Below are 11,455 nucleotides of genomic sequence, written 5' to 3'. Positions count from 1 at the left end.
AGCCTCCCAGTGCTGCTAAAAGCTGAACTGAGCTCCCTTCTACCTTTTACCTATGCGATATCTCTGTTCATGAAGATTCTCTTCGCAGAATTTTGCCCATCTGGAAAAAGAACTCCAAGTGAAGTATTTGGAGCCAAATGTTATGACCTTATCTGCCCAGAAAAGCAAAGCACCCTGTGAGATGAGCTTGGCTATTATAAACCCTGGTGTTTTCTACTTTCCTAGAGAAACTCCCTCCACTAAATCCAAGTCAAACTTTGGCAACAATCAATGCATAATAAACCATCAAAATGTGTTTCTGCTTTAAAAAAAATCCCTCATCAAAATAGTTCCCATGTAAATGATTTAAAACAACATCACATTTTAAAAGCCATTTAATTTTAATAGCATATTTTAATGAAAAAAGCAGCATACTTTGCCAATAAAACATTAAAGTCATCTCTTCAATGAAAGACAATCAAACAACACCAAAAATAACTTAGTACATTACCATAGTAAATAAACCATCTATTAACAAAAACAGGAAACCAGGTCATATACAGAATTCAAGACTTCAGAGAGCCTTAAATGGAACAGCAATACAGCAAAATTTGTAAGAATATATCTATATGTGCATCATTTTGAATGAAATATTTACAATAGATAAGGTACCAGTCATCATGTACCTATTTTTTTGTTGTTGTTGTTCCAAAAGAATTCTACCAAACAATGTGAATTTACAAGCAGTGCACTGTCTTTCTTATAGTTCAAATTGGTTTTTCTACAAACAAACCTCCAAAAGGAAAAACAGAAGGAGGAAGGATTCTTGTAAATGTTAAAATGTAGTCCACAAAGCAACTGAAAACTAGAAGACCGAAACACCTTGGTGAAATCTTAAAATCTGGAAGGGCAAACACCAAGTGCCAAATGCAGCTAAAGCTAGAAAATGATGCATCACACTCATGCTTCCAACTGCTTGACTTCTCTCCCATTAGAGGGGTGTGTGTGTGTGTGTGTGTGTGTGAGTGAGAGAGTGCGTGTGTAGCAGGGACAGTGTGGGAATCCCCATTAAATATGTAACAAAGTAAACAATACTTTGGACCGTGAATCAGGTCTATACGGTTAAGACATCCATTACTGAGTATTGACTCACAAATCAGAACACTACCAGTGAAAACAAAGAAAAAAACAATCTTCATTCAAAGTGAGAATATACAAATAGGCCAAAAGGAACACAGTATAAGAGGAAAACTGTATAAATTCAGTAAACTCATTAAACATAAAAAAATTTTAACGTCACTAGCTATACATCCCCCCGTTTGTTAAGACTAAAGTTTAATTAATTAGAATGTGCACAAATTAAGTTGCTAGAGAGATAAATTAATAATTTACAGAGGGTTGTTCAGCAATAATCTAATAATAGCTTTCAAGATCAGTGAACACAGAAGGCGCAACTCCTTTCTTAGGCATTAACACTTCAGAGAAGAAGGGGGTAAGAACCACAATAAAAATATATATATAATATACAGTGTAAATGCAGAAAATCTGCCATCTTTTTTTTTAAATTCAAAATACTTTAGAGATGTCTCTATCACATTAAGCATCAACTCTAGTTTAAAGTTTCAGTCCTGAATCAATTTCTACTTCTGAAAAATAGCTGTAAAGTGTACTTTTAAACTTGAACAAGGGTGACGTCTTTAGGAATAAAAACAAATCTTACTTGATCATTCTGGGGGCCTTTTAAAAGGCTGTCTCGTCTGCTTTCCTGCAAACAGCCAGCTCCAAACTTCCTCTGAAGAGGCCGAGGTGCCTTTTCCGAGTGGGTGGGGTCGAAAGGGACAACTTTGCTACAACTTGACAAATCCCTTCTTTTGTTTTTCTTTCCTTTGAGAAATCGTTTCACATTCTCACCGGGCTTGGGCTCAGTAGCTCACGCGTTCGCTCGTGCTCCAATCCTCGCTTTCTCTGGATTCACATTTACTGGAATTGTTTTCTGGTTGCGAAAAATGGAAAGAAAAGAGGCAAGAGGGGTGGGGGTGGGGGGAAGAGATGAGGAGGGGGCCTGTCCCTGGAGAGGCCTAAAGTGGGTCTCCTAAATGCCCGCGGAATATTTCATTCTTTTCTGTTTCTGCCTCTGGTTGCAGAACCAGACACGCACCACGTTTTTCTTAAGGTCCAGCTTCTCGGCGATCGCGGCGATCTTTTCGGAGGAGGGCCGCGGCTGGATGGCGAAGTAGGCTTCCAGCGAACGCTTCTCTGGCGCCGCGATGGACGTGCGCTTGCGCTTCTTCTCCGCGCCGTTGAAGAGCTCCGGCTTGGTGAGCTTCTCCCGGTGAGACTTCTCCGCCTCCTCTAGCCACGCTTGCAGGATGGGCTTGAGCGCGATCATGTTGTTGTGCGAGAGCGTGAGAGACTCGAACCTGCAGATGGTGCTCTGGCTGAGCGAGCCCACGCCGGGGATCTTGAGGTTGGCCAGCGCGGAGCCCACATCGGCCTGGGTCACCCCCAGCTTGATGCGTCGCTGCTTGAAGCGCTCGGCGAATGCCTCCAGGTCCCGGGGGTCGGCGTCCACGTCGCTCATGCAGCCCATGTGTGAGGGCAGCCCATGCGCGTGGGCCATGCTGAGAGCAGCTTGGTGCATGGGGTTCATGGTAGCCATGTGCGGCGCGTGAGCTGGCGTGGACACCACGGCGCCGTCGGGGCCCGCCATGGCACCCAGCGCCAGGCCGGGACTCAGGTGCTCCAGCAGCTCGCCCTCCAGCGCCTGGTGCGGCTGATGGTGGTGATGGTGGTGATGATGGTGGTGGTGGTGCGTGCCCGCCAACGCGGACGGGTGCGAGATGGGCACCGACGAAGAGGAGGCAGCCGACGTGCACGGGATGGTATTCATGGTGTGGTAGGTGGCGTCCGGCTTGAAGGGGCTGTGGTGGGGCGGATGATGGTGGTGGCTCTTGCTCTGGGAGACGATGTCCACCGCCGCCAGAGCCTCGGCGCGGGCCAGCAGACTCTCATCCAGCCCGCCGAATATATTGCTCTGCAATTGCAAGTAAAAGGCACACATTACTCTCAGCAGGGAATTGTGCGCACTCTCTCCGGAAGCTCCGGCCCAGCGCTCCGCACCGCCGCCGCGCCTACAACATTCCCAGAACGTTAAAATAATAATAGTAATAATGATAATAATAATCCTGAAACTAGCGGGTGAGGAGGAGAAGAGGGAAGCCACGGAGAGAAACCAAGAGTGCACGAGGAGGAGGAAAGTGAGCCTGCAAACAACACAACACAACACGCGCACAGGCAACATTCCAGGTCATAAAAATTAATATGAAAGGAAAGACCCGCTGAATACATAAGCGAGAGAGAGGGGGGAAAATTGGTTGGAGGTGTGGGGTGATTTGCTGTGCAGACATGAAAAAAACATCAAGCAGATAAAGGGGGCTGTCAAAATGTGCCTTTAAGCGGTGATTATGCAGAAATACGCACCGGTGGGGTTGGAAGACACGCTCTCCGCATCGCCTCGGAGCCCCCGCCGCTGCCGCCGCTGCTGCCACTGCTGCTGGAGCTGCTGCTCCGGCCTCCACCGCCCCCGCCACTCCCGCCGCCGCCGCCAGCATTGCTCGAGCTGCTCGGAGAGCTGGCGGAGGGCGCCGCGGGTGCAGAGGACCCGGGCGAGGCGCTGTGCAAGGCCGAGTACTTGGGCTCCACGTGCAGGCTGCCGCCGTGCGGCATGCTGAACGCCTGCTTGCTGTTCAAGGACATCATCATCATCTTCCCCGCCCGCTCGGGCGCCGGTCCGAGGCGCACGCACTGGCTCCGGCTGCTGGGACCCTCCCGAGAAGTGCTGGGCGAGAGCCGAAGCGGGGAAGGGCGATGCAAAGTTGTGCTCACTCGCCACCGCCCCGAGCTCTGCGCGCCTGGGCCCGGCTACGCGCTCCACCGCTGGCTACTGAGGTCAGTCTGAGCGGATGCTGGGCTCGGCTTGGCGCTGGCTGCAGAACCTGGGCGCCCGAAACTGCCCCCGCTCTTCGCGGCCGCAGAGTTATACTCCCCTCTCCCCGCGCCTGCCCCCGCACACTCCGCCCTCCCCCCCTCCCGCGCGCCTCCGCCCTCCCCTGCCTGGAAGCGCCGGTTTCTCCTGCTCGGATTCTAGCGTCGCCCCTGCTCCCTCTTGGCTTCTTCCAGGCTTTGGTCCTTTCTGCTCTCCTGACACCCCCCCTCCCCCTACCCCCGCCGCTCCCCTCCCCGCGCCCTCCGCCTCCCCTTCCTGCCCCCGCCCGCGCGCTGACGCCGCCGTCCCTTCCCCGCGCCCCACAGCACTCACTTACAGCAGTCCCCTGCTCAACTCTACCGGGTTGGCCAGGTCTGCGCTCCCGTCGCTGGGCGGTTCCTACCTAAGAGCCGACCTCCAGCCCCTCCGGCTTCCTGAGCCCAGTATGCGCCTCGCCGGGAAAAGAAACTACTAAATAAAGTTGCGGGTCGAAGCGGCCTCGGCTGAGTTTTCCCCTAGACTATAACGAAAGCCTCTTACCTGGCTGCCTTCCCCGCCTCCTGCTTACTGCTAAGTTGCAGGCCTCCGCCCCCAACTCGGTCCGACCCTCCCTGCCGCTCGGGTGACCCCGATCCTTGCTTCGCGACCACAGTGTCGAGAACGCGGACCCTGCCGCGGACCTGGATGCTCCGTGCTGCTCTGCGCTTCCGGCTGGTACGCGCAGTGGTTGGCGCTTGGCTCTGCGCCCCCTCGGCCCGGCGGGTGCCTGGTGCCGAAGAGACCTGGGGTCGACAGGGCTGCAGGGCTTTCTCTGACACTCGGTTTTTCACTGCTCTCAGCGGATTGGACGGCGGAGGAGCCGGCTCCCGTCGCCTATGCGCATGCGACGCCCCCCCACCCGTTGCCCACCAGGCCCCCGGGTACTCCCCCCAATACTACCACCGATAGACACTCCTCCCCACCCTGTTTTCTCTTCCTCCGGATCTTCCTTCTCCTCCCCCCTGTCTCCAGTTCAGTGTGAGTTAGGTCTTGGGCGGATCCACTGGCAAACCCTGCTACTGGATTTATTATTCTTCATTAGCCACAATCAAAGAAGGAAGGGGCAACTGACGAGAGGCAGGGCCAGAGATCACAGAGCGCATGTGCTGCAAAAAGTCCTCCCCACCCGAATACACGCACACACACACACACACACACGCCCTCAGGGGCTGGCACGAGCCCCACTTATCTTCATTTCCACAGCCGCTCGGTGCAGAGAGCCTATTTTTAGCCAACACTTTGCTCGCACTTTTGTCCCAGAGCGGACCACTTTTATTAGAAGTGGACACACACGCTTAGTTCCAGTTGTAAAAGAAGCAGGCACTCTCCTACAACAAGACACACGCGCGCACCCACACCCCACCTTCCTTCTACTTCTCTCGGTGTTGGGGAGTGCTGTCACACAACCCCCCCACCAGAGTGCGGAGGGAGCGGGGTACCGGCGAGGGTGAGAAGACCCTGAGACCCACACGCTAGAGCCCGCGGGTGGCCGGAACCGGACGGGGGTGGCTGGGAGCAGGTGCAGGCACGCGGTGCCTGGGGAAGGCGAGCAGGTGCGAGAGCAGGCGGTAGGCCTGAGAGGCTCTGGCGCGCGCTGGGACAAAACAGAGTGGCAAGGAGAGTGGCGAAGGGGGGCCCTCGAGCGGTTGGCGCCTGGAAGCCCTGTGGCAGTGGCAAGTAGGGGGTCTCTCGTTCACCCATGACCTCTGCGGGGCAGGATACCAGGTTCAAGTCGGGAGCTCAGTCCTCGGGAGTCGCCAAAACTAGGAAAGCTGAAGCAAACGGCGCGCGGCGGGCTCTGTCCATGGTGCTTAACCCCCTTGCAACTCCGAGGCTTGCCTTCCTCCTCCCTTATATGGAGGGAAAGAATAAATAGTAGCCGAAGGGAATTCCTACTAGCAGTGTTCCCGAGATGAAGCCCAGGGAAGGCTGGACACGAGACTGCAAGAGAGGTGTTGACATGAATGACTGTGGCTTGCGCCGGTCGGTTCAAGTAAATGCTTAGGTGTTTAATTTCTACCTCAACAACAACCAGGGTAATTTCAAGGAAGTTAAAAAAAAAAAGTGACATTGTACAGCTCTCACTGTCTCAAGCTTCGAGAAATGAAATAAATCAAAGTTAAAGGCTTGAGTATCATTTAATTATAGTGCGAATAGTGCTTTGGAAGAAGTAGAACAACATCTCTAAACAAATTATGACTGGGCCAGGAAGGAATTATTAGATTGAAATTTCATTTAGGCTCGGGAGACACTGCGCTTCACTGTGTAATCTGCTATGCCTCATCTGATTTGTATGCTTAATTCAGCTTGACGAATTTATTAGTTTTCATAATAGTGAAGAAATTGAGCAGTACTATGGACTAATGCATTGTGTATACTATAAATTGTATGTCATCTTGGAAAGACTGAAGTCTATAGAAATCTTTTATTAATGTCGGTATAGGAGAGAGGATTTTTGTGCAAACATTGGAGAGGTTCAAGCCAAACTCCAGTGTTACTGGGTCTCACTGGTCTATTAACATATCATCATATTAATTAGACTACTTCATCAATGATATAATTTCAAACTTCAAATTATGTTCTAATTAACAAGGGTTGTCCAATTTGCTTAATCTTCAAAAGGCTTTGGATGATCTAATTAGTATAAACTGTTGAGCAACTCTAAAACCTAAAAGAAATCCATTAAAATATTTTTGGTGTATACTCTAGTACTGTTTAAGAACCAAAGGACTAAAAGTACGAGTGGAGGAGAATAACTGGAAGGCAAAGGTGTGCAGGGACCTAGTTCTTCCGGATTATAATACTAAGGGAATCACAGGAGAAACTTTTGGGTATTGCACCTCATAAACAATGTGTTTATGTATTTAAATAAAGGCATAAGAATATCAAGGAGAAAAAAAACCGCAAGGGGAAAAATTCTTCTCTTTCATTAGGTGCCTAATTAGATGTAAAGTGAAAAGCAACCCCGAGGAGTTTCCCGAGCATTATTGTGGCATCAGTCAGCTGAACTTGGATTGCAAAATCAAATATTTGGGGGTGTTTTAAACCTCTCCCTGTCCCCTCCCCCTTCATTGAGCTTAATTACTTGCCATAGTTGTTTTAATGTATGTTGTCACCTGGGAGTATTGAGAAATGCATATCGTTAATATGAATTAATCTTGATTTTAATAGCAACTGACAACTGATCTCCAAAATGCTAAACACTTGTCACCATTTCATATGGTAAATAAGATAGTACAATAAATTCATGAAATAAAGAGGGCACTGTTGAAATGACTGGACAAACTTTGTTTGATATGAAGTTTAGTGATTAAAACTATCTTAAGCAGGACAACTCCCAAGAGAATATTTTCCTCGTGTCTAAAATCTATATATCACTGAATTAATTTAATACAGCTTTTAAAAATCTTTCTGATATTTCTCAATGGCATCTCTAATTCCAGATCAAAAAAGGGGGGAGCCCTTTATTTTAATTATCAAAGTGAAACAAATTACTATGTAGTTGTAAAGCAATTCAAGAGTTTATTTACCTGCATTCACAGCCTCTTAGAAAACACACTTTTTTTCCCCTAAAACCAGGTGAGAGTGTTCTCCTTTTCTCACTCAATAAGAAAATGAACAGCAGTGATCATGTTGTATTAGAGGGAAAATGCAATTCTTCCTTCCTCACCACGACTTGCAATCTTGAAATCTCTCCTACCAGAAGTGTCCAGAGTACCAAGCTCTTTGCGGTGTTATCAATAAAACCCATTTGGTTTTGCCCACAGGCAGTGTTGCAAAGTGCACCAGCAAGTGTGGAAGTTGCTTTCCGAGGAAGTGAGACTCCAGTCCCCCAAGTAGCGGAAACCATCTAAACAGCAAGAAAGTCGAGAATAAACCCCAGGGATGGCAGCAAATGGCCCAACCTTGGGAATCTGCTTCATATGACCTCCACATCCACTTCTATGTCCAGGCATTTATCTGCCCTGGTGCCTATGCACACCTTCAGACCTACCTAATAAACTGAAAGCAGAGAAGGGATTTTCCTTCTTTCTTTCTTTCTTTTGAAAGAGAAATAGAAAATGAATCAACTACATGTGTGTCACATGTGTGTGCCTACCAGAGGGGCGCCTTTCTTTTCGCCTCTTTGTTTGACAATAGCTTTCGTCCCATCGCTGCCAGATGCGATAGACGTGACCAACTTCCCTCCCGCGGGCAAAGAATCGCTTGAGGTTCCACTCAAGCTCCCTGGCAGCGGGGTCCCTGCGGTAGGCACCCCCTCCCACCCCGAAATCAGCCCGCAGCCATCCCGAGAGGAGAAATCACTGTCTCCTCTCCTGTATCTGGGACCTAATTTACTATTAAAATTTTAAGCAATGCATTCATATTTTACTGGACCTAATGTGTTTTATTAAATTTTAATCCATTAAGGGCAGTGTGATTTCTCTGTATTTCAAACAGAATTGAGTTGGATTACAAGGAAGATTTTTTTTTTAAAGAGAGATCTGACTCCTTTCATGCTCCATCCCGACCTCGGGTTGTTAGGGATTCAGGGAGGGAAGGGAGAGAGGATGGATTCTTCCGCGTCCCATCTTCTCAAGGTCAATCTGCTCTGGATCTGAGTAGACTCCGACCCCCTGAGCTCGCTCTGCACTCTGTAGCTTAGGGCACAAACTCCTCCATGGCTTCCGCTGTTCCGAGGAAGAAAAGAGGAGGAAATTAGCCCTGAAATTGAGCCCTCTGGGAGCGCCCAGAGAGCCCAGCTACAGCGCGGAAGGGGTGGGGAGGAGGGCTCGCCTGGAATTCTTACGCCCTGGGGCTATTTCGAGGAGTAGGGATATGTTTTGCTCAAACACCTTTCCTCTTCCCAATAAGGCCACCAATAAACACTGTTCTTGTGTTTGTCTCTAACTTTCTCTCTCCGCTGGCTCCCCTCTGAGTCCCAAGCCCCCTTCGCATAGAGGTCGCAAGGAGTACTTCTTTCCCCCAAAGCTCCCAGGCAGGGCCCGTGCGCGAGGGCGCACTCTGGCCTCGGTGTCTTCTTGGCTAACTCTCACTCTCCACGCCTCCGGCTGCAAGCACTCAGCAAGTGTCTCCGGAAACCTCTACATCCGGCAGTTCCCAGGCTCTCCAGGATCGAAACTCGGGCTCGCCAACTCCTGCTTTTCCAACAACGCCTGGCAGGGGGAATGGAGGGGGGGCATTGGCGCTCGGAAGCGCGTACTTTGCGGGTAGGGAGAGACTGGCTCCCGGGCCAGGGCCCTGTAGTGGCCGGACCACCCAAGTGGGACTCTAGATAATTCTGGACTGAGGACAGCAGCCGAGCAGGGGACCAGAGGATGAGAAAAGGCAAGGTAGAAAAGGAAGGCAAACGCTTCCCCTTTCCCCGGTGGAGGGAAAGGCGCGGAGCTGAATTTCAGATAAAGCAGGCTAACTGAGAAGAGGGAACGCGGGACTCGCCAGCCCAAGGCCCGCTGGATGCTAGCAAAGCTCCTAGACGCCTTCACGATTCCGGCGGGCAGGTTGACTGAGGTCGAAGTGGGGTGAGCACTGGCGTCGACCAAGCTTCGGAGCAAACACAACAGGCGCCAAGAAATTAACAGCGTCCCGAGGGAAAGAGTGAGTCCTCCGTTTCCAACTCCTTACTCCCCAGAGCTCCAGGGAGCGAATCACACTCAGGCACGGACGCACACACAGACACTCTTACACCCACTCATGCAAACACACAAGTGCTGACACTCACGCACACTCACTCAGATTCACACCTGTTTCTCCCCTCCCCACTCTCTGTGCAGAGGGGAGGCGGGCAGATCTCCGCGTTCTGTGCCCAAGCAAGCGCCCTTATGTTTACTTTCCCCGATGAAACTGTTATTTTTCGTCGTAGTGAATTTCCCTGGTCGGTGTGTTTACCTCTTCCCAAAGTTAAGTCCAGTCACGAAATCAAACTTAAGGCATTGGAACAATCAATGAAGACTTTTTGCAGTCCATGGCGCCTTGCGCTTCCTGGAACTAAAATAAATGCAAGAAATCGAAACTTAATTACTTGAAAGAAATCCAGAAATCCCTCCGCATAATTTATCCAGTCATTTTTCGTAGCGTTCGTGTTCGGTGCAGTGTGTGTTAACTTTATGCTTCTGGCTAAGATCTGGTTTCCTTCGCCGATTCCTTGGGGGTGACTCCACCCGACCTCAGCCAGGAATTTTGCCTTGCGCTAGATCCCCTTCTTCTTTATCCCCAGAGCTGATCTAGTAACTTTTTTTTTTTTAATTCCGAGGTCATCAACTGTCATGGTACAAGAATCCCTGGGGCTGAGTGTTCTGTGTAGTTAAAAGATTAAAAAAAAAAAAATCTCACCCATTTTCTCTTCTTTTTGCTCACTGGAGCTATAGTCTAATTTGTGTGAGTTGCCTAACACTAGATCTGAAATCAGGACCCTTAGTAAATACAAGGCAGGAACATTTCTCTGAAGGAACACTGCCCCATCAGAAAGTGCCAATCTGCTGGTGATGGAAAAATTGATTAAAAGGTAGACTTTTTTCCCATCTCTCCAGGGAAATTCCCCCTCTTCCTCCCTCCCTCTCTCTCTCTGTCTCTCTCATTATCTTCCTAAGGCACACTACTTGAATATTTGTTTCTACCACACTACTCTTCAAGGTATATAGCTAGACCACAAACCCAGTACATTAGTTTCTGCCTCTGATATCTGTTCCTGTCAGACTCACTCATTTTCTCCTTTGGTTTCTAGTTAATTGAGAATCTTCGTAGTCATAAAGTGCCAAAAGGTCTTCATGGGAGGGGGTTATGAATGGAGTTGATGTTCCTGTGTTCAGTTTAAAGATACTAGCTAATATCAAGTGAATTTTGTACATATTGTGATTCTGACGTTGAGTCCTATTGGGAATTTAGAAATTTCATGATTGCTAAAGCTATGGCTAGTGGATTTGCAGAACACAACAGTCCCTGAATCTATTAGCATGGGGAGGGTGTTTCCAGAAAGACAAGCTTTCTCACAGACATCTTATAGAAATCTGAAGTAGTGTTATGAAAGAATGAAAAATACATTGGGGAACAGCTTGGAAACTGAAGTACATTTTGATTTAACTTACATTAACAGAAATGTAATGTAAAAGTGAAAGGATCTAACAAAACCATTAATAATTAAAAAATAATTACAGATAGTCTGTCCTTACTATTCATAACCACTCAACACTTTAGACAAAGAAAACGGAATACTCTTAATGGGAATGAGATGTGAGCAGACTGCTAATGAGAAGTTAACCAAGGACTGTGAATTTGTCAAAGGAGACGAGTTTCCTTGTTCCCCTCACACACACATACACGCACACACACACTTTAATGCTCTCAGAGTTGGCCTGAACCTTCCTTTTCCATCAGCATATACACTGAGTGTCGGTTTATGCAGCAGAAATCTCTTGAGCAATAACAATAGAGACCTTATCGAACTGTGAAGAT

At 48.8% G+C, this 11,455-nt stretch overlaps 1 protein-coding gene across 1 annotated transcript; it reads right to left on the bottom strand.

Annotated features, from left to right (window-relative positions):
- On the bottom strand, positions 365 to 3,990 carry POU4F2 (POU class 4 homeobox 2). The gene is made up of 2 exons (XM_018061378.1): positions 3,460 to 3,990; positions 365 to 3,013 (listed from the first exon to the last, which is right to left on the bottom strand). The coding sequence occupies exons 1-2, from the start codon at positions 3,742 to 3,744 to the stop codon at positions 2,072 to 2,074; spliced, it is 1,227 nt and encodes a 408-aa protein (XP_017916867.1). The 5' UTR covers positions 3,745 to 3,990; the 3' UTR covers positions 365 to 2,071.

This window comes from Capra hircus, chromosome 17 (assembly GCF_001704415.2).
Source record: "Capra hircus breed San Clemente chromosome 17, ASM170441v1, whole genome shotgun sequence".
NCBI classification, from domain to species: Eukaryota; Metazoa; Chordata; class Mammalia; order Artiodactyla; family Bovidae; genus Capra; species Capra hircus.
Note: the sequence above shows the minus strand (reverse complement) of the source record. Positions and strands in the feature narration are given on the sequence as shown.